At 41.7% G+C, this 23313-nt stretch overlaps 1 protein-coding gene across 4 annotated transcripts in view; it reads left to right on the top strand.

Moving 5' to 3' along the window:
* Positions 1-22293, top strand: part of EPM2A (EPM2A glucan phosphatase, laforin) — a 95280-nt gene extending 72987 nt beyond the window's left edge. For 3 of the 4 annotated variants that reach the window (XM_081829097.1, XM_081829098.1, XM_081829099.1), the window contains 2 exons: positions 11839-12080; positions 19722-22293. In XM_081829097.1, the coding sequence (XP_081685223.1) occupies positions 11839-12080; positions 19722-19999 (520 nt within the window). In that variant the 3' untranslated portion in view covers positions 20000-22293. The remainder of the gene's footprint in view (positions 1-11838; positions 12081-19721) is intronic. The other variant, XM_081829100.1, reaches the window with a different exon arrangement.
* Positions 22294-23313: the final 1020 nt, after the last annotated feature.

Genomic DNA, 23313 nt, shown 5'->3' with positions numbered 1-23313 from the left:
GTCTTTCTGGAACCTTACCTAATTTCTAACACCCCTTGCTGCAACACTGCTAATGGCATCAGAGTTTTCAACCATTTAATTCCCTTGATGCCCTCCCTATACATTTCAAGTCTTACGTGAGTTTTCCCTGATTTTCAGCATCTACATGTAAAAAAATCTCCAACTACATTTTAAAAAGATGACACAAAAGGAAATTTTAGGTCTCTATCATGAAGCCGATGAGCACTATAAAAAAGGAGAAAGGAGGAATGTTTTAGAGCCAAGGAAGTTTGTTACGTAAGACAGTCATTTGGCTTCTTGCAGGTTCTTCCCTGGAAAATCAAGAAAGAGGACTAAAGAGATTTTAAAATGTTCCGTAATTAGAATTTAAAAAAATAACGTTCTCTTTGCATGGTTAATATTAGGCCTCTAATACTAGCATCAGTAGTAGAGATAAAATGCTTGTCTTCCTGTTTGTTCTAGCAGGACGATCTTCTTTTACTCATCAGTGTGCCTGAGTACTGAAGTACTGAGTACTGAACTATAGTGAACTGCTGTGATGTATAATAAAATAATGATAGTATTTAGGTCGAATACCATTAGAGTACTCCTTGCTACAAGGGCCAGCGGCCTTGGTACTACAGGGGAGCTTGTAAAAATGCAGAATCTTAGGCTCCATCCCAGATTTACCGAATCACTATCTGCATCTTGAGATGATCCCTAGATGATGTGTCTCCACATTAATATTTGAGAAGCTCTGGTTTAGATGGATAATAATTGTACAACTATCCCACACTTTTTTTTGGTCAAGAAAACTATAGCGAAAACACCTATTGTGTTCCAAGTACTGAATAGAATTTTTTTTTCATACTAGAAATTTCTTGTATTTTAATTAATCAGATGATTGGTTGGTATTGAAGAATCACTGTAAAAAAGAAGAAAAATGCATTTTTTTCATTTGCTGTCATACGTTTTAAGTTCCTTTTTTGTTGTTGTTCTAGAGCTGAAATAAAGACCCACAGGTATAAAAAATAAATTTTAATAATATCTCTTTAGTGAATTGATTAAATAAATAAATCAGTTTCCTGTGTACCACTTGGTCTACAGTGGATATTTCCTTGAAATGAGGTAAATCTAGTTGATAGTCAACTTATCCTGCATACAAAGTTCTTACATCAATAAAACCCCTATGTTATTAACATTTCTATAACGGATATAATGATTTGTGTGGAAAACTGAAAAGAAGTTTGAATAGTTAGATATCATTAAGCCTTTAAGCATATGGATGCCATAAGCATGATGCCTGGTGTATAAAATGTTGGTTACTCTGAAACTTGTAAAAATACATAGTAAATAAACTTAGAGAGCTCCAGGCTGCATTGAAGGCAGACCTGGTTAAGAAACTGTAGATTATAGTATCACATTAGTAAACTTAGAGTCATTTTTGAATTTTCACTTTCTCTCTACTCTTTCGTCTAATTAATGTGCAAATCCTGCTGGTTCCACCACTAAAGTACATTTTGAGTTAATCCACTTTTCTCTATCTGCACCAATAACTATCCCAAGCCATCACTCTCCCAAAGGTCTTCCCTTTTCCTCGATAGTTTCCTGCTCTATCTTCTGCCCAATCCATTTTCCACTAACAGCTAGAGTCACCCTTTAAAAATGCTAAAACAAGTCCATGTAACTCCTCCACTTAACAACCTCTCACTGCTTTTTCATTGCATTTGTGGTGTTATGCAAATTCCCTAGCAGGTCAGTGAGGCCCTACAGGGTCTTCTCAATCTAAGTCATGCCATGCCCCTCTCTTGCCCTTTCTGGGCTTCTCTCAGTTCCTAAAGTCTACCTCACTCTTTCTCACCATAGGAATGTTGAATGTCTCACTCTTTTCCCACATCAGGTCTCGGTTTTAATGTCACCTTTTTGGGGAGGACCTTCCTCACTGTCTTATCTGAAGTCTGGCTTTCCTGTGATTTTCTATTTTAACTCCCTGTTTGTGTCCTCAATAGCACATTACAAATAAATATTATACATTTTGCATGTTCATTTGCTCACTGCCTGTCTTCCTCCAAGAATGCAGGCTTGCGTGAGGGCATATACCTTGACTGTCTTGCTCACCGTTGGCCGTTGACTGCCTGGCAAAAAGGAGGCATCGTTACCTATTTGTTAAATGGATGGAATGACTTTAAAACAAATACAGGAGGGCGCCTGGGTGGCTCAGTTGGTTAGGCGACTGCCTTCAGCTCAGGTCATGATCCCAGGGTCCTGGGATCGAGTCCCACATCGGGCTCCCTGCTCGGCGGGAAGCCTGCTTCTCCCTCTCCCACTCCCCCTGCTTGTGTTCCCTCTCTCGCTGTGTCTGTCTCTGTCAAATAAATAAATAAAATCTTAAAAAAAAAATTAAAACAAATACAGGAAAAAATCTTACATTTAATTGTTAATTACTTCCTTGATCTTCAGTGGTTACTAGTTCATTATGCAAGTGATTAATTTTAAACAAATCCTTTCAAGTTCATTATGTGAGAACGTATTAAACATGACATTTTACTCTTTCAAGGAGTGCTCAGCATTGGAAGCAAAATTAACATGCCAAGAGACAGAACATTTTGTTGAACTTTGTATCACAGTAACCAACTGAGGCTGCTTAGCCTAGTTATTTGCCTCAATCTTTGTATTACCTTGACTGACTAAGAAAGTGAAGTGTGACAGTTGCCTTATTTATTGCTATAATCTGTCAGTGTGGCATATAAACCAAATTTCAGGGCAACAAAGCCTCAAAACCAAGAAAGCCAAAGTCTCTTGGACTCAGAATCTTCTTTTTTTTGTTGTTAAAAACTTTATTTATTTATTTATTATTTATTGGCAAGAGAACGAGACAGAGAGCATGAGTGGGGTGAGGGGCAGAGGGAGAAGCAGACCCCCCACGGAGCAGGGAGCCTGATGAGGGACTTGATCCTGGGACTCTGGGATCATGACCTGAGCCTAAGGCAGACGTTTAACTGACTGAGCCACCCTTGGACTCAGAATCTTAACAAGTTGTGAGTCCGAAGACTGTGCTCTTATACATTTCAGGTGATTTTCCATTGAGATCCATTCTCTGAAAGCTAAGCCAACAGGCCCAAGACTGTACTGTATTTATGAAAATTAGGTATCTAGTTCTAAAGTTCAGAACTTTAGAACTGAGCTATTAGATTAAGAAGGAAACCCAAATAGCACAACCAGGGGCCTGATGATCTTGTCTGCCATGTTGGAGATGCTCAAGTGATGGACTGAAGGACATGAGTCAAGGAATGAGAATGGGTAGTGCTATTGTATAAGAGGAGAACTGGGATGCCACAATCAAAAGCTAATTGTAGAATTTCAAAGATCAGAATGAAAGGTGAAAAATATCTATTAAAATGTTTTACTTTAAGTATACCTCATTTATGGATATTTGAAGAATCTGGATGGTTGAATGTATATATTTTAAGTCTGAATGTTTAGACTTTGTATTAGTTTTCTGGGGCTGCTCTAACAAAGTACCATGAACTGTGATGGTTTTTAAACAACAGAAAATTTTTGTTTCAGTTCTGGAGGCTAAAAGTTCAGGATCACTGTGTCTACAGGGTTGATTCATTCCGAGGGCTTTGAGAGAAGGATCTATTTTAAGCCCTTCTCCTTGCCTTGTAGACAGCTGTCTTCTTTTATCTTCACATCATCTTCTCTCTGTATGTGTTTGTGTCCAAATTTCCCCTTATAAGAATAACACATACTGGATTAGAGTGTACCCTAATGGCTTCATTTTAACTTGATTACCTCTGTAGGGACCCTATCTCCAAGTGAGGTGACATCTAAGGTGCTGGGGTTAGGACTTCAACATGGAAATTTTGGGGAAACTCAAGTCAATCCATAACAGACCTTAATAATTATTATATAGCATTTTAAATATAGAAAATAAAAACATATGACAAAAATATTTGCTTCATGTGGCTATAAACTACATAGCACATCCAAAAAAAATCTAAGAAACTAAGTGTACCTGTAGAAATTAGCATGTGCTCTCTATATACTGTAGTCTATAACCTATAAGCAAACTATAATAAAACTATTTTTTAAATAAAGAAGTGAGTATCACTCTCTAAATTGAAATTTGTCTTTTTTGCAGTCATTCAGCCTTAACTGGAGTCTTTGGGGTAGAAATTTGTTATTAATAACGTAACACTTAACACTAGAGGGCAGATTTTTAGCAGAAGGAGTTACATGTGCTAATGAAGCTTGGAGCTTACTGGAGGTTGATTTTAACGTTTCTCTTGCTTTCCCAGTAATGAGATCTAAATGATAGGACTGATAGACTTTTTTTTCTTTACCCATTATTTAAAAGCCAGATCACATTTTAATTTCACGTTGAATTGCCCATAAAATATTAAATAAGGTAAATGCAACAAAATTATCCAACTTAGAAAATGTGCTAATCATTTTTTTTTTTTTAAAACTCCTGAATCATTAGCTGGGTTTTATGAAGAACCTCAGCAAAATCCATTTTCTCCCTCTTTGAAATGGTGCTGTGTTTTTATGGCTTAGAAGAAGGCACTGCTTTTAATAGTTGTGGTCTCTTGGGGTGATAAAAAATAAACAAATCCTATGTTCACACATTGATCTCATCATCCCGTGTTTCCTAACTTTTTTTTCTTATGGACAAAATATAATGCTAATTTTCACCTTCAGGAAGAGGTTATTTTGCCATTTTTCAAGGCCATTAGTGATGGAACTTGAGATGTGGAGTCCATACAACTGGCTTATTTGCTGATATCTTCTGTTTTTCCTATGCCCCCTCCTCCTGTCAAAACCCGGTGGTATTTTCTGCAAAGTGCTTGGATGATGATTCTGTCTGATGTACTCATTTTTGCCAGTAAGGCCCCCTTTGACTGACAGCACAGATGGAACAAGCGGGCTCTGATTCATACACTTCACTAGCTGTTGTAACAGGGGCCCCGCCTGACAGGTGAAGCGAACATTGTAGTATTGTGATATCATTACCTGGAACCACAAATCCAGATTCACCCAAATGAGTGAAATTGATTTTGATTTGCAGTCCAACAAAGTAAGGTTCCAGAATGTCAGCTATCCATCTACTCCCGAAACCCTCACCCCCACCGCCCCCCATCCCCGGTCTTTAGCTAAGTTGTAACATTACTAGGATGGATTTTATTTAAATACAATTTTGTTGAATCATGGTGGCAGTAGTCAAAACTCAAATGAATAAATCTTTTATCTTCAAAAGTACATTCGTTTTTTTGGCCAAAGTACGTTCTTAATGAATGTTGCTATATTAAATACTTGTCATGACTCAGAAGTAGATTTAGTTTTGACTTTTTAGAAGATGCTACCTATTAAACACATAGACACACATCCTCATAGCTACTCTTTCCTAACAGTTTCCCATTCCCCACTTTCTGTCTGGGGATCATTTTTAGTCTTGAAAGTATTTTTGGAGAATGGTAAGGACTTAACTCTTATATGCGTGTGTAGGGCTGAGCAATCCATGCCCTTTCATTGCTGTATTTTTTGGTGCTATTAAAAGGTATTGAGATCTCTATACTAACTTCCTACATATTTATTGGGATTGGCCAGGCTAGTGGTTTTGGAATCTGGCTGCATATGTAATATATATAACCTGGTTAATTTCTTGAAAAAAAAATCCACAGAATCATAGACCTCACTCCACAGACACTTAATGACTGATAACCTCTGGACTAGATGTTGGTAATACAAGTTTTTATAAAAACTCATGTGGCTTGAATGCAAAGTCAGGTTTGGGAACTTCTGGGTTGATTGTCAATACCCGTTAGGTGCAGTGGTTTCCTCCGACCTTTTCAGATGATCTATAGTTGAGCTGCCAGAAATCTGATGTAACTCATGACCAATAGTGAGCTATTCATAAAGTAGTAATTCTCTGGAAGTTTTACAGTATAATTTATAATATAATTGTGATCTATTTATTTTTTAATTTCATTATTATATCTTTGAAGTTTTGTATGTCTTGCATCAAAACTACCTTTACAGAGGATTTTATTCCCTAAATCCCATATTTCAACAAGCTTCTTTTTACCTTAAAAAATCCTGATTTTTAAAATTATTTAAAGTGCCATTGATGCCAAGAGAAGATTAAAAGATGAGATGAGTAAAAATTGATTTTTAATGGTGTCAAATCATTCTCTTTTGAGTGTATAAGCAAAAGTCTAATTACTGTTTAGAAAGTACATCATGCATCCTATTACCTCCAATGTATCATGTAGCTAGAAATATACCACCTATTATTAGAGACAACAAGCTGAAATAAGATGCATATAAAGGGCACTTTGGCTAAGGAAGCAGGATCCATTGATTTGTGTGTTTCCCACAAACAGTCCTCTGGCTCCACATCTCATATAATGGTTCCGTACCATTTACTTTATAACTTTAATTCTCTATTCTTCAACACAACACTTGTTTTCCAATTTATCTTTAGTGATCTACCTCCTAGATTCAGCACATCTTGCTTAAAAAATCAGGAATTTAAGAATTTATACTCATTTCTTTTTTTTTTTTTTAAAGATTTTATTTATTTATTTGAGACAGAGCATGAGAGGGAGGAGGGTCAGAGGGAGAAGCAGACTCCCTGCTGAGCAGGGATCCCGATGCGGGACTTGATACCGGGACTCCAGGATCATGACCTGAGCCGAAGGCAGTCGCTTAACCAGCTGAGCCAACCAGGCGGCCTATACTCATTTCTTAAATATGGACTCTGACTTGAGGCACTTCTAGAGGAAGAATTTTTTTTTTTTTTTAAAGATTTTATTTATTTATTTGAGAGAGAGAGAATGAGAGAGAGCACATGAGAGGGGGGAGGGTCAGAGGGAGAAGCAGACTCCCTGCCGAGCAGAGAGCCCGATGCGGGGCTCGATCCAGGGACTCCAGGATCATGACCTGAGCCGAAGGCAGTCGCTTAACCAACTGAGCCACCCAGGCGCCCTAGAGGAAGAATTGTTATTAAAAAGTTAGCGATACCTGATTCAGAAGCTAGTGTTGATGTGTGTGTGGGAATGTATAAGTGTGTATTCCAAGCGCTTATTTCCATTAAAAACTTGATGTGGGAAAGGTACCAACTTTGGGCCTGTTTACCTTTGACTTGTTCTGAGTTTCCTGAGGTCCCCAGTTAAAATACACTTGAAGACCAGGGCTGAAAGAGATGGTAGAGTAACACCTTTTTTTTCCCCCCCAGTAACACAGTGTGATTCTATATACTGACTCTGGCTTGGCATTCTGATTTCTTATTTTGTATGATTTGCTCTTTGTATATCTCTATGCACTATTCTTTTGTCTTTATTCAAATCTTGCATGCAGACACTTATTTTGGCATTTATTCTCTAGCTACATACTAAGTGCTGTGCGCTCAAAGAGTGCAATATTCCGGAGAACTCTGAGTAACGTTTGGAATTTAGCTTGCCTGTCCTGAATATTCATTTTAATATTTTACCAGTCCACTTCAAAATTTTACCAATAAAAATGCACTGTTGTTCAAAAGGTTATATTTCTTGGTTATATCACTGGGGTGTCTACTGCCCTCTTTTCCAGCTTTGGAAACTTTAGTGTGGTCCGTTCAGCCCTGCAGCCCACCACTAGCATGACAGCCCACCACTGCTGCCCACTAGGCCTCCCGCAGGGAACTGGAGGAGAAAGCTTTAAGGGATGATGGAAGGAGGGATGGAGCATGTAGATAGAGCTGGTCCCTGCTCTCACTCAACAGCCAGAGGGAGGGGCCAGTGACCTAGCCTGTGTGTCCTTTCCATTCTTGTGAAGACTGAATACTCAGCTAACAGTGTCCTGGTCAAGCACATCTCTTGAGCACTCTCCAAGTGTCCCTACTAACGACTTTTCTGTTGGCCTCCTGGCCTCATGGGATATTTGAGAATTCTTTAGGGTCAAGAATAAAGTGAAAGGCCTTTGGATCCCATGCTCGTCCTCACAATACCATTAGGTTTTTTCTCTAACTATTCTCTTTATTTTAAATTTTGTTGCCTTTATTTTTTCCATAATCATCTTCAATAGCCCATAAGAAATGCCTAATAACCTATCAGGCTTAGAGCCCAAGCAGCAATAAAAATTGGTTTATCTTCTCCTGGAGGGTAAGTAGGATTCAAGTTTTAGGTGATGCTAGATCTTGAGAGATATTTTCATTGTGGATGGGTAATACCCATATTTGAGGATTAGTCACCTGGCTTCTTACATTAGCATTAACAATGACAACAACAACAGCCAAAAGGAAAAAAAAAAAGAACCAAAACACAAAAGCAAGCTAGATTTCATTTAAGAAAATAGGATGAGTATCCTAAACTCTGTAGCATTCTAATGAAGGATACACAGAACAATGGAAATTTATCTGAATAGTCAGTACAATACAAAATAAATTACTAAAATAAGTAAATTATAACAAATAGACATAACTTGCATTTATTGTACATCCACTAATATCAGTCCTATTCAAATACCTTATTTATTTGTATTTACTTTCCGTGAATTAGTTATTTTTAGACCCATTTTAGAGAGAAGACCACCAAAGGCTTAGAGATGATAAATAACTTGACCTAATGTCAGACAGTTGTTACCGAGTGCTTTTAAAATGATCATGTTATGATTGGCATTTTTTCTTGCTTGTGTTTGGTGTCCTTTCCATTACACACCCCTTAAAATGTTGTAGTGCTATTCAGCTATGTTATATTAGACTTTTGCTTCACTTTCTAGGTGTCTCTCTTTCTATACATACATATGTCCCTACATACATACATACATATTTAAAAATATGATACGGAATACCATCTTATCATCAGAATGACATCACCAATGAGCCACAGACTGTGGCCCCATATTCCCTTTCTTCCTAGATAGAGTAAGGAGTTCTATTCCACTTCTATTCTCCTAAACAAGGCTTCTTAATCACAGCATTATTGACGTTTTGGTCTTGATAATCCTTTGTTGTGGGAGCTGTCCTGTGCATTGTAGGATGTTTAGCAACATCCCCGGTCTCAATCTACGAGGTGCCATCAGCACCACCCAGCGTCATCATCTAAAATGCCTCCATAATCATTGCCAAATAGCCCTTGGGAAAGAAAATTGTCCCCAGCTGAGAAGGACTGCCTTAAGCTCAATATGAAAGTAACTTTATAAAAGTGTAGCCCCTCTGCTCAACTTCTTTCCTGCGCATTAGGGACTTTAAGGAATTAATTATTTAGGCACTGTATTAGAACAAGTCAGATTACCCTGTGGGAACAAACAATGGCTTAATGCAACGAGCCATTGGCTCTCCAGGGCAGCCGGCCTCCCAAGGTAGCTTACCATTCGAAGCTACTTCAGTCTTCCAGTAGCTCAGTATCCACATGTGTTTCCGTGATCACCATAGCAGTGAAAGACAGAGCATAGAGCATTGTGCACGAGGTCTTAAATATGTCCCTCCGGAAGGGACACATGTTACTTCAGCTCACTTTCTATTGACAAAAGTAAGTCAGGAGCTCGAACTTTCAAGCAGAGAAGTAGGTTAGTCCTCCATGCTTGAAAGAGGATAGCTGGGAACACTGGTGAGCATCAAGTGATGTTTGCCATCATCATTTATGAACTGTTGTCTGAATGCTTTATATTGAGTGACATGATTCAAATAAAGTTGAAACAGAGTATTCGTTCTGGAGGAACCCATTAGTTATGGAGAGGATGTACCCGTGTGAAATAATCAGTGAGCAAGACAATATATACTACATGCAATAAGTTATAATGTACACTACGTTTATATATTATTTGGAAAATATTTGCATTTTTATGATGTTTGCATGATATGTCTTTTGGGTTCTGGGGCCCAATTCCAGTATGTGTGGGGTGAGGGGATTTCCCCATACATCCAACTAATTTTCTGGACAACAACTTGGTGTCTTAATTCTGACCCTATCTACCTGGAGATACCCTCAGCTTCTGCAAGTTAAGAGTTCAGTCCTATACGATGCTCCCCCACTCTTCACTTCAGATGCCACATGCAAATGAAGGTTGTTACCCGTGCTTCTGATGGACAGGCTGTAAATCAGAGGTACTATGACCCTTCCCAATTTGGGGTTTGATTAATTTGCTAGAGCAGTTCATAGAACTCAGGAAACATTTTACTAGATTACTGGCTTATTTTAAGAGGGTATAACTCAGGAACAGTCTGATGGCATAGATGCATGGGGCAAGGAACGTGGGAAATGGCATAGAGCTTCTATACCCTCTTGGGGAGCCCCACTCTTCCTGCATTACCAGCCTGGAAGCTCTTGGAATCATGACCGTTTGGGTTTTATGGAAGCTTCATTACATAGGGATGATTGATTAAATCATTGGCCATTGGTGATTGGTTCAACCTTCAGCTCTCTCTCCTCCCAGAAGCCGAGGGGTGGGTGGAAGGTCTGTCCTCTAGTGACAAAGTTGGTTCCCCTGCCAACCAGCCCAGGGTGGGTGCTGTCCAAAGTTACCTCATTAACACAACAAAAGACAGCTTTATGGCTTTTATCACTCAGGAAACTGTGATGAAGACCAAATACATATTTCTTATTATAAATCATAATATCACAGTATGTCTACCTATTGTTTTTTTTCTTAATGTCCAATAAAATTTTATAAATCTTTCTGGTTAAATGTATTCCTAGATGTTTTACAATTTTCTTTCTATTTTTGAATGAGATTCACCTCCACTTCCCCATTTCTACCTGGCTATTGCGAGTAGAGAAGAGCTGTTTGATTTTTGTACATTTTCCCTCATCCAGATGTCTTAATACTTTTAATATTTGCATAGCTTTTGTAATTGAATCTTTTAGGGAGTGCTTCTCAAGGTTTTGCACTGAACGAGCAGCATCAGTATTGCCTGGGGACTTGTTAGAAGTCCAAATTCTTGGACTCTCAACCCAGATCTACTGACTCAGAAACTTTGAGGGTGGGGTCCAGCCTTTGGGATATTAGATAGAGAAACATGCTTGAAAAATATGAACATTTTCTTTTCTTTTTTTCCAGATAGTTCTATTTCTTCTTATAGCATTAGATGAAACATATAGGACAATGTTGGGTACTAATGGATATAAGCTTGACTTTGATTTTGTTTAAAAGAAGATTGTTGTTTGTTAGCTTCTGGTGTTTAAAAGTTTTCCTACTATTTGAAATTTTTTCTTTTTTAAAGATTTTATTTATTTATTTGACAGAGAGAGAGACACAGCGAGAGAGGGAACACAAGCAGGAGGAGTGGGAGCGGGAGAAGCAGGCTTCCTGCTGAGCAGAGAGCCTGATGTGGGGCTCGATCCCAGGACCCCGGGATCATGACCTGAGGCGATGGCAGGTGCTTAACGACTGAGCCACCCAGGCGCCTCTGTACTATTTGAAATTTTTATGTAGAGTTTTAAACAGGAATAATGGCCAATTTTGGCAAATGTTTTCCAGAATTTACTGATACAATCATTGAAGTTTTGCCTTTAACTTGTTAGTGTTTCAAATATGTTGATGAGTTTCCTAATGTTGAACCACATATACATTCAAAGAATAAATACAACTTAGTGGGCTTATTTTAATATGTTGCAAGATTTGGCTTGCTAATGCTTATTTCCTAGCATTTTAGTTAATAGAATTATTTCCCTAAAAATGACACCACCCGTGTTTTTTCTTTCAATAGTATTATTATATCACTAATATTATTATACCATCTAATATTGTTACTGCAGCTTTTCCTGTGCCAGATTTAAAGGTTAATTGCATTTTATTACACCGTGTTTTCTGCAGCTCCTCAGAGTTCAAGCCATGACAATAACAATAGTAATAGTTGCCTCTATATATTCTCATTAGAATTCTACCAAATATCTGGCTGGGTAGCTGCCCTCGTCAAGTGGAACATATAACCATCAAACTGAAGCATGAATTGGGGATTACAGCTGTAATGAATTTCCAGACTGAATGGGATATTGTACAGAATTCCTCGGGCTGTAACCGCTACCCAGAACCCATGACACCAGACACCATGATTAAGCTCTATAGGGAAGAAGGCTTGGTCTACATCTGGATGCCGACACCAGATATGAGCACCGAAGGTAAGCATCAGAAGAATCTTTCTGGCTTCTTGTTGAATGTATTTCAGAGAAGCCCTTGCTGTCTGTCTGTCTATCTGCCTACCTACCTACATACCTTTCTGTCTATAATTGAATGACTTAAATATGAATGATAGAAATGGAATCAGTATAAGATTTTAGATTTAATATATTTAACAGATTTTTGCACCTTGGCTAAGATTCTGTTTAATGTGGCTCCTTTGATTTGTTTATTTATTAAACGTATATTTATCGTATATCTAATGTATATGTGGCATTATGCTGGCAGGTAGGAATACAATGGTGAGGAAAAGCAGATGTAGCCCCTGTCCCCATGGAGCTTCTAGTCCTTTTTTTTTTTTTTTCCATGCAGCCCCAAAGGAGCGGAGCTTCTAGTCCTAAGGGAAGACATGCATTCATCAAAGGACCAGAAATAGAAATTTACAACTATGATGACATTTTTGTTAGGAAGATACTGCTATGAGAGCATGCACAGGCAGATCAGATGTAGGAAGAGGGTCAAGGAAGGTTTGTTTGGGTATGTTTGAGCTTAAGTCCGAAGGTTAGAGGGGGTGAGGTGGGAGAGAGGCTCCCAGCCAGAGGGCTGCCAAGTTGGGAAGTCTCTGGTGCAGGAGAATGTAGAGTGTCACCTAAAAGTTGGCACTGTGGATAATGGATGGGAGATGGGCCCAGAGTGGATCTGGGGACCCCAGTTAGGGGGTTACTGCGATAGTTGGAGCGGGAGATCATGAGAGATGACGCAGCTGGGGGCTGTGTGGCAATCGCAAGGCTGCAGTTCCAGCGCGAGTACCGGCCGAGCATGTCTCTGTGAAGGAGCTTTATGACATGCGTGCTACTGGGGCAACGAGAGACAAATAAGGCATAGTTTTGACCTCCTCGCAAGAGGCGGTAAGAGAAGTTCAAAACTTATTACAATACAGAGAAGAACGTGATGTGAGGAAGGAGTCAAGTGCTGCTGGTGGGTTATGGGGTGCTGGTGGGGGGAGCACAGGGAGGCTGTGTCCGTCTCATGGCATTGGAGGTGGGCCTGGTTTTGACAGGTCAATGGGGAGGAAGGAAGGGCATGCCAGATGGAAGAAACAGCATAGATCAAGGCCCAAGGCATGGGGTTTTACAGGAATGCTCTGTGTTTCAGCTTGGTGGTCCAGTAGAGTGCTTGCGGGGCAAGGAATGGAAGGGCTAGAACCGTTACGCTACTTGTATCAACCAGATGTCAGCAGGGGGCAGCAGAGAGCTGTGGGAATGGCTCAGGCTCAGGGAGTTTGGTGAACTGCTGTTCTGGGTTTGGAAAGTAGGAAGGCAGTTGTGCCTAGTCAGAAACGTCTCTACCATCAGTCCTCTTCCTCCCAAAGTACATAATGTATCAGACACTCTCTTCAGCGATTTCATACCTTACCTCATTTAATTCTGACAACACTCCAGGCAGATGCAATCTTGTCCATCTTGCAGAGGAAGAGACAGGTACAAAAATGTGAAGTAATGTGGTCAGGGTCGTCGGAAAAGAGACACAGCCTGGATTTAAGCACAGGCAGTCAGACTCAGAACATTGCTGCAGACACCTCTCCCTGCACGCTCCCCCGGGCTCTCCGTGCACATTCTACAGACCACCGCACTTGTAGTCCCTCGTAGTCATGATCACCTGGAGTTAGACAAAGTCATGAGTGGCCAGGGAGGTAGCTGGTCTCCGCAGAGTCAACAGTCCAAGATGCAGGTGGGCACAGAAGATCTCAAGGATCCTAGAGAGACTGCACGTCGGCCACCTTGACTCTTTATGAATCTCAGGTGGTTCCCAGGCTGGACTGAACCCTCACTGGGGAGGAGGTATAATTTTTATTCATGAAGGAAGAGATAGTTTGCTTATTCCTGTTGGTAACGCTGATCCAAAGAAACTTGATGTAGCCATAAGAGCTCTGCCCGTTTCCAAGGGGAAAAAAATCACTTTACTTGCATGGAAGATCATTGGTTGAACCTAGGCCCACTGTAGTTGTGTTAAAGTCTTTTTGGGGTCTCATCACAGCCACAACCGTGGAGCACCTTCCACACTGAGGCAGTCTGGCAACCTCCAGGACAGCAGAAGGAAAGTTCCCGGGTAGCTGTGTGATATCGAGCAGGCTAGTTCCTGCATTTGGAAGACGGGGTAATCATTTCTGCCCTACAGGATCAAAACAATAGAGTAAGATGACTGATAGGAAAGTGCTTTGTTTTTCCGGTTTCAAAACAGACAAGACTGTTAGGTTCATGTGCCTGTAGCTTCCAAAGAGCATTCTGATTTTTGCTTTCTTGCTTCTGATTTTATAGCATTGTTACCCGGTAGGGTATAATGTGAGCCAGAGCTCAGCGCAGCTGACCTGCTATGGCATGCATCCCTCTCCATCCCTGTCCCGATAACCTCAGGGCCCTGATGACCAATAGGCATTTGCTCGATAGCTTGGGATATGCAGAAGCCTGAGGGAAAACTCCATCCCCAAAGGCACACCGTAGTGGTGTTAAAACCTTTTTGGGGGTCCCAGGGTCACCAGGTCCCATCCCGGTCACAACAGTGGAGCACCTTCCACACTGAGGCAGTCTGGCAACCTCCAGGACAGCAGAAGGAAAGCTCCCACCTGCAAAAGGCCAAACGCTAAGACTAAATGAAGGCTTCCTTTGGTTCAGCATGACCGGGGGAGTAATCAAAGGGTTAATGACCATTCCTGAGTCGCAGGGGAAGTTCTGACCAATAGATTAATCTGTGTGGCTGACAATATTAGCACAATGAACATATAGATTACTTCAGCTGACTATTTTTAGAATGCTAGAGAAAAACCCATCTGGAAGTGTTTTGAGCTGTAGCATAATGCTGTCAGATGAAGTCTGAGAGAGAAGACAGTTTGTTAGGCCTGACTGTCACCACCAGTTGTCACAGACCTGTTACAATCCATTGTGCTATCGATCCTTACTCTTGTACATTTTGTCACATGCAGAGGAGTTAGTTAGGTTTTTTCTTTCCTTTTTTTTTTTTTTTTAATTTTGGTCTGTACCTTTCACCTGAGACATGAAAATCTCCCAAATCTAGCACTCATCTGAAAAAGACCAAATCTGTTCATTAAAATTCCATTTTCCTTCATAGGAAGTACTCAGATTGTGTTTTGACCTCTGTCAGGGCAGTGCTGGTGATAACAAATGGTCTGCCCTTGCTTCCCAAGTGAGGGCACGTGCTTCCCAGAGTCCTCAGCTACCCCTTTGTTGTCACACTCAGTTCTTCTCTGACTCAACACCGTGTTCAGCTCTGCCATGATGCCGACACTGACCTTGGAGCCACGGCCCGTGGGCTTGAGCCTCGTTGCCACCGCCTAGCTGTGTGATATCGAGTGGGCTAATTCCTGCATTTGGAAAACGGGGTAATCATTTCTGCCTTACAGGATTATAACAATAGAATAAGATGATTGATATGCAAGGGCTTTGAAAATCACAAAGTTGGGACTATATTTTTAGTCCCAAGTTCTTAAGTTTCTACTGAAGGACGTACTAGATGATATGGACCTTATCTATGTTACATTGCAAAGGTGAAAAAGGAGATATGCTCAAATAAAATAATAATATATTCAGCCATAAATCTGCCTGGAGTAAAAAAGGAAGGGGTGTGTGTGTGTATGTGCGTGTGTGTGCACACGCACGTATGTGTATGTTGGAAAGGCTGAAAGTCGGTCCAGAAATAATTTCTTTCAAGGTCAACCTTAGGTAAAGGGCATCTTCAGGGCCTTTTCCACTCCTCTCCCTGATTTCAGGTCCTAATGCCACAGGCTGTTCCCAGCATTTCCTTGTCCCTCTTCTCCCAATCTTTGTTTGCTCAATGCTTTCAAGAAGCTTTTAATCATTTCAGAGTTGGATTAGGCTGGAGGAGGTATGGGCCACAAGTTAGATAAGAGGACTCTAGTAGTGTCTCAGATCTAATCAGTATTATTGGATTTTGTTTCATTTTATTTTTTATTCATGCACTTAATGAATGCTCATTGAGCATCTACTGAGAGCTGAGGCCTGTTTTAAATTCCAAAGTAAGAATCACAGACAGTGAAATGTTTTGTTAGACCTGCACGGGGTTGAAAATTTTCAACCTAGCTGTCAGCAGTTAAAATTTGGAATATTTTATATAGAAATTCTGGATTTCTGTCTTGCCTTTAGGTATTACCATTTTTATGAATGGAAACTTTTTATCTAATTAGATTCTAAATGGAGCTTAAATATATGAAACATAAAAAATTAGGGGCTCTTGTTGACATTGTGCAAGCTCTGATTCTGGGTACCCTCTTCTTATTCCTTGGTGGGTTGTGTATTAGCTCAGGCTCCCTAGAATGGGTTTTCTAGCAGAGGCAGTGGCCCATTGGGCACAGAGAGCCCCTCTAGGGCAGGGCAGAGGGGCTAACCCCCAGGGAAGATGTTGCTCTCACCTGGACTAAGAGCAACAGTGTGACGGGGTAGGTGGGGGGCGGAGACTGACTAAGAACTCATCTTGAGAGCATGGCGGCCAGCAGGTGCCCCTGGCCGGGCAGGTTAGGGAAGGGCATTAGTGTAGTGGTTAAGACCAGAGGCTTTGGAGTTGGGCCGGCTGGGTTTCAGTGGCCATGGAGGAATAACCTTGGGCAGATCTTGCCTCAGTTCCCTTCAGATATAAACTGAGGATAAAAACAGTACCAACCTCATAGTTGTTAAAAGGTGATTGCAAATGAACTATTACCTGCATGGTGCTTAGAACAGCACTTGGCAGGTAGAAAGGACTCAGTAAATGTGAGCTGTCATCAATCAAAGCAGAGTGATTTGTAGTCCCTAGAAATCAAAATAAGCAAGAGCTCCAGTGGCGGCCAGGCTGATCCTGGACCCCGTCCTTGTCCGGCATCCTTTTTATGTTATTTAAGTATTTGTTTGACAGTTCTTAAGGGGGGTGGCCAAGTGATTCTAGGAGAAGACCACTGCGGGGTGAAACCTGTGTTTAAACTGGGAGCCTTCTGGAGCTTCCCAGAGGCAGCTGTCACTTACCTTCCAGGATCGCATGGCTGAGGTCACAGAATTCCAAGCTCACACATACCCCTTTTCAAACTTTTCAACTTCTAAACTGTGTGCATGCCTCTTGAAGAATCTTTTACAGATAAAAAGGAAAGGGAGAGATAGTTCATCATTTGGGCCATTTGATGCAGACCCTTCCTCAGGGAATCTCTGGCCAGAGAGCAGGTAGGGGGGAAGGGATCCTGACGGGTCCATGTGAACCCCGGTTTGGGCAGGTCGGTGACACTGAGGTTGCAGAAGCGGAGCCCCGGGGCCTGGGACTCTGCTTCCAGAAGCTCCTACTGCACATGGCCACTGTGGTCTGTTTGTACACTGGGCATTTAGTGAAACCCCATGTTAAAAATACTTCTCGGAGATAAAAAGTACAGCACAGGGAGTAGAGTCCATAACCTTGTACTAACGTTGTACGGTGGCAGAGGGTAACTACCTTACTGTGCTGAGCAGAGCGTACAGTATAGAATTGTCAGATCACTGTGTTGTACACTTGGCACTAACATTGTATGTCCACTGTATTTCAATAAAACTGAAATTGTTATATTTCAATAAAATTGTAGATTTTTCCTGCTCATGTCCTGGAAATGTACATGGTAGGAGGAGAGGCATCTGTCACAGCGAACTTGGCCAGTGATGCCAGCCATGGCAGGAATAACCTGGCTGCCCAGGTTGATCGGGGGTCATTCCCTTCCTAGCCGGTATTAGTGGGGCTACACCTCTAACACCCCTTCAGCAGAACAACAGCCTTGCACGTGGGCAGGCCCCACCCGTGTTGGCAGGATTGCCAACATACTTTGGAAGTTTTGCCTCCTCTGATCTCCCAGCTCAAATGGTGCATCAACTACACAGGACTCTCCCTGGGACAGACAGTGAGACGTCTCTCTGGTACATAGGACCTTCTACACTTCGTTCCATTTCTGGTGATATTTTACTGCCTCTGAAGGAGTGCCATGAGCAACTGACTGTGTGGCATGCCCATCTAGCTCTACCCTCAGAGTACCCCGAAACCTAGTGAGGAAGAGCAAATCAATGGTAGTTTATGGCTGAGTTTGGACTCTGAGAAATCAAGCGGCACAGGGGAGCTGGTGGGGCTCCCCTTAGCTGCCCTCAGAGATCAGGCAGGGAACATGAACGTAGGGCGATAGGCAGCAGGGAGAGATGGAGCCCGAGGAATTGCAGTGTGTCCTGACCAAAGGCATTCCAATTAAAAATGTCTCTACTCTGCCGTGTGGGACCTGTAGCTTGAGATGCCTTGGTAAGATGGATGGATAGAGCACTGGCAGCAAAATTAGAATCTTATCTTGGCTTCTATGTAGATTTTCTGCTCCTAAGTCAGAGCAGGGTGAGCCTGAAGCTAAGGTAGACCCACCCCGGATGGAATGGTAACTGAGAGGGCCTTCAAACCATGATGGGGTCTTGTAACGTCTGTCCTTCTAAGGTGCTGATACCTGATTGCCATGTGTTGTGTTAGCCCTTAAGAGGCACTTGGCATTTTAGAAGAGGATATCTAAAGAGGGAAGTCTCAACTTCCATGAGTGGCTCTCTTGACCTCCTGGCTCCATTCCACCATGAAATTCTAGGCCTCAGGATCTGCAGTAAAATCATTTGAGGGGGGAGTTTTCCCCACCTCTCCCGTCATCCAGTGGGATGGCAATGCGAAGCGCCATTGTGCCCCTGTGTGGTCGAGAATACAGATTAGCTAGTGAATGTCAAGTCATGGGCACGTAATCCAGGACTCTCTACAGTTTCCCTCTTTCACCCTCTTTGAAGTAATTTGACCATCATCCACACCCCCCACCAAATCCACTAACTGTCTTTGCTCTGAGAACCTGTGTGCAGAAGAAATTCCAGGCATCTAGGCATTTGATGGCTTTAGGAAGATCTCTGCCTCATGAGACAGGAGTCTGGCAGGGCTGAGCAGAGCATTACATATCGTATCAGGGTATAAATGAGACATTTGATCACCTAATAATCAAAATAGTAGTCATGAGGTAATAATAACCATAATCACAATTGACCAGTAAAGGAGAAATGGAATCATTTCAACACTCACTGTATCATGAAGGAAGAAATAAATGATCGGTTATTGCATGTGTGTCAATTAATGTTCGCCATCCCATTGGCCAAATGAAAATTGGCATATGTTGAGTGAATAAGATTGACTCCTTTAACCAATATGGACTAATTCTGTGTTTTGCATTGATCTTGAAGATCTGTTTGGATTAAAGAAAGTCAGGGTGAAATCCTGTAAATCTCTGCCCAATCTGAGCAAGCCCTTCTGATGGATGTAAAAATCCGTTCTTCTGACCATAGGCAACGGTTAAGTTTTCTTTGAAAGGAAATTTGCCCTGATGCAGAAGTCACTCAAAGCAAAAGCCAGGGAAGGTTCAGAGCTGACCCACTGCCTCTGGAGTGTTCTTTCTACTTTATTATTGTCTTACCTTTTCCGTCAAAACAAAGGAATGGAGCAAGCTCTCCTATCCCTGCCTCTCCTTGCATGGCACTCATCTCACCAGGCACTGAGGAGTTGTCATGAGTGAGATATTGGGGTTTCATTATTCATGTGTCTGTGCTGTGCTTTCTCAATCCCAGGCCGAGTGCAGATGCTGCCCCAGGCCGTCTGTCTCCTGCACGCGCTGCTCGAGAATGGACACACCGTATACGTTCACTGCAACGCCGGGGTCGGCAGGTCCACGGCGGCCGTCTGCGGCTGGCTCCAGTACGTGATGGGCTGGAATCTGAGGAAGGTGCAGTACTTCCTCATGGCCAGAAGGCCAGCTGTGTACATTGACGAAGACGCACTGGCCCGGGCAGAAGAAGACTTTTTTCAGAAATTTGGGAAGGTTCGTTCTTCCATATGTGGTGTGTAGGTGGCCCATCTGCCTCCCCAACCTCTCAATTTCCTTAGGAACCCAGTTTCCTTAGGTGATGTTAGTAGAATGACCTAGAAACAAAGATTCCACCAGAACTGAAAAGACCGGTCACTTGGCTTTGCCCTCAGCCTGCCCCCTTTCGTCTGGGGCTTTCTGTTAATGCTTTGGCTGGGCTGTATTTTCTTTGAAGTATTTTTACAGAGGAAGCTGTGACTGACTGACACGTGAGAAAAAGCCACAAGCAAATTGGACTGTGCAGTGTTCTAGCATCAGACGGAAAAGGAAAGCGTGCATTTGTTGTATGGCGGCTTAACGAGCGCACCTTCTCATGGCATTGTAATGTGACCTGCGGAACAAAAGTTGGGGGATCCGTAGATGTGACCACTTGTGTGTTGATGCATGCACGCACACATGCACAGCTTTTCTGCTCAATTGAACTGAAGTGATACAATGAGAACTGGCCAGTTGCCAAAGAAGGGAATATGGGTAGAAGCATGGACCATGACAGAGGAGGAGCTCCCATGACTGAGAAGTGATGGCTTTCTAGACTTGGTGTTGGCATCCTGCTTCCCCAGTGTTCCAGTCGGTTTCAGGGCATGACCTTCTGTACCCACAACCCTGTGTGACAACCACAGTGGAGTTGTTGTCTCTCCCTTTGGTTTAACTGAGGCTCAATGAGCGTAGACAGCTTGCCCAAGGTCTCACGGCTAGTCAGGGACCAGCTGGTGTTTAAAACCCACACTTATGTGACTCAGTGCTTTCAACACAACTTGTTGATTTTCCAGCACAGTGTAGTGGATTCTGTTTCTCTCTCTCAGAGTAAGGTCAATTTTTTTGCAACAGTTTCTACAGTGAGAAATGGAACAGCCTTCTGATTAGTTGCCAAGGAATTTAGGAAAGTAGCTCTATTTTGTGCAACCTAATTTAAAACATGGTGGGCTGTCTCAACACCCAAGAGGCCTGAGCCATAGCTCACCATACCAGAAGAGCCCCAATCTGTAGATAATTGTTGCACAGCTTAGGAGTGGTCCTGTTTCAGCCCTCAGTTTTTTTATTTTTTATTTTTTTTAAAGATTTTATTTATTTGACAGAGAGAGACACAGTGAGAGAGGGAACACAAGCAGGGGGAGTGGGAGAGGGAGAAGCAGGCTTCCCACTGAGCAGGGAGCCCGATGTGGGACTCTATCCCAGGACCCTGGGATCATGACCTGAGCCGAAGGCAGATGATTAACGACTGAGCCACCCAGGCACCCCTCAGCCCTCAGTTTAAAACAGTACACAGTTATCGCGCCTCCAGAATATGTAGCTCACTACCCTAGGTTCCATAGGAAATACAAAGATGAACAAGACTCTGCCTTCAAAAAGCTCACAGCCCAGAAACAGCTCGGTGTTCAATCAGGATTTTCTGTGATGCCACAGGATTGCTCTATGAATGATATGCCAGAATAGGGGAGGGAGAAGTACCTTTTATCGGGTGTCTTGTATGTGCCAGGTGCTTTTCAATTTTAATTGAACCTTCATGGTACCCTACGAGGGCAGTTCATTACCTCTGCTATATAGCCGAGAAAACGAAGGCTCAGATAGTTCAGTCACCTGCCCAGGATCACATGGTGAAGAAATAGATGAAATGAGATACAAAGCTAGGTTTGTCTAATTCAACACCCATGCTTTTTCGATTAAACTGCAATGCCTGCTTATTTTTCTGCTCCTTTTTTCTTCGTAATTATTTATTGATAGATACGAGAGACTCTGAATTAGGAAGTATGGGGGATAAGGACAACACAAGGTAAGTTCCACTGGAGTTCAGAGGAGGCAGACACGTCTGTACTGTGGGACTCAGGAGGGATGGCTTTTGATTTGTCAGAGAATGCTAGACAGCTCACATTCCTCCTGCAAGTTTACCAAGTTAAATTTATAAGCCAGGATTGAATATTATGAAATCTAGCTCCCTTGCTAAAAATAGAGATAACTATTATATCCAAGTAACCCATTTATGGTCATAATGTGTTGTGTAAAACTTAATCCTGAAATGGAATATTTCTAACCAATTATATACGTGTGTGTGTGTGTGTGTGTGTGTGAATTAGTTTAATGCCTAAGAAGCTCAGCTATGTAACCTCCACTATAGAAAGACCTTTCCGGGTGGATTTTCCTTTTTCTTCTGATAGGAAAAATCAGTTTAGGGCTATTAAAGAATGTTTTGAAATAACCTCTCTTGTCCTCAATAAATGGATGTCCAATGTATTTCAAAATTACCTGGAATTTTGCTGAATAAAAGCATTAAAAATGACCTCTGATTATAGGATTAAAATGTTTTTTTATAAACTTAGTCTGAAATCTAAAAAAACAGTTTCCTTGAAAAAACAGTCAGCTGAGCCAAATTGTTTTTCCTTGCACTCTTATTTTCTCAATCGCTGATGAAAATTGGCAGTTACAGGGCAAAAGGAAGACAAAGGTGAGGGCCCTGCAAAGAAGTGAAGATGAAAACCTCAAAAGTGTGTCACAGAAAATCAAAGCAGAAATGATGCCACCATTAGCTGCTTGTCACTGGCATTAATGAAACTTTCCAGTCATAGATTTCTTAAAGAAAATCATGAAATCTCACTCATGGTTAAGAAATGTCCAAATAAGGTTGTTTCTTTAAACTTGAATCATGGTCCCTCAAATATTTTGTGTGCAACGTTAGGAAATATCTAGAAAAATAAACACATTCTTTTGATCAACTTAAGGTGTGGGTGAAAGCCATTTCGCTTTGCCTAAGAAATAATGATGAGGGGCACCTGGGTGGCTCAGATGGTTAAGCGTCTGCCTTTGGCTCGGGTCATGATCTCAGGGTCCTGGGATTGAGCTCCGTGTTGGGCTCCTGGCTCAGCAGAGAGTCTGCTTCTCCCTCTCCCTCTGCTTATGCTCTCTCTGTCCCTGTCTCTCTCAAATGAATAAATAAAATCTTAAAAAAAAAAAAGAAATAATGATGAAAAAAATGTGCTTGGGACCTTGGTAATAAGAGAGTAATGAAAGGCAGGCTCTGAAGACGACTTAGATAGAAGGAAGAACTTGCTACACAGGAAAAACACCTAGTCAGTGTGTTCAAAAGTTACAACTGAGGATCTTTGCAGATAACCTGGTTAATTCCTTTATTGTACAGAGGAGCAAACTGAGCCCGAGAGACACCAAGCAACAATTCCTGTAGCAAGAGTTTTAGTTGAGGCCCAGAGGGAAAGGAGAAGTGAGGAAGACAGGTCAGGGGATTTATTCAGATTTACTGAGGGGTCCCAGCAGAATTCATGAGCGAGAACAGCCAGTACTGGGAG

Source organism: Leptonychotes weddellii, chromosome 8 (genome assembly GCF_054177405.1).
Source record: "Leptonychotes weddellii isolate Sample4059 chromosome 8, ASM5417740v2, whole genome shotgun sequence".
NCBI classification, from domain to species: Eukaryota; Metazoa; Chordata; class Mammalia; order Carnivora; family Phocidae; genus Leptonychotes; species Leptonychotes weddellii.
The sequence above is the reverse complement of the archived record's forward strand: the minus strand, read 5'-3'. Positions and strand labels throughout refer to the sequence as shown.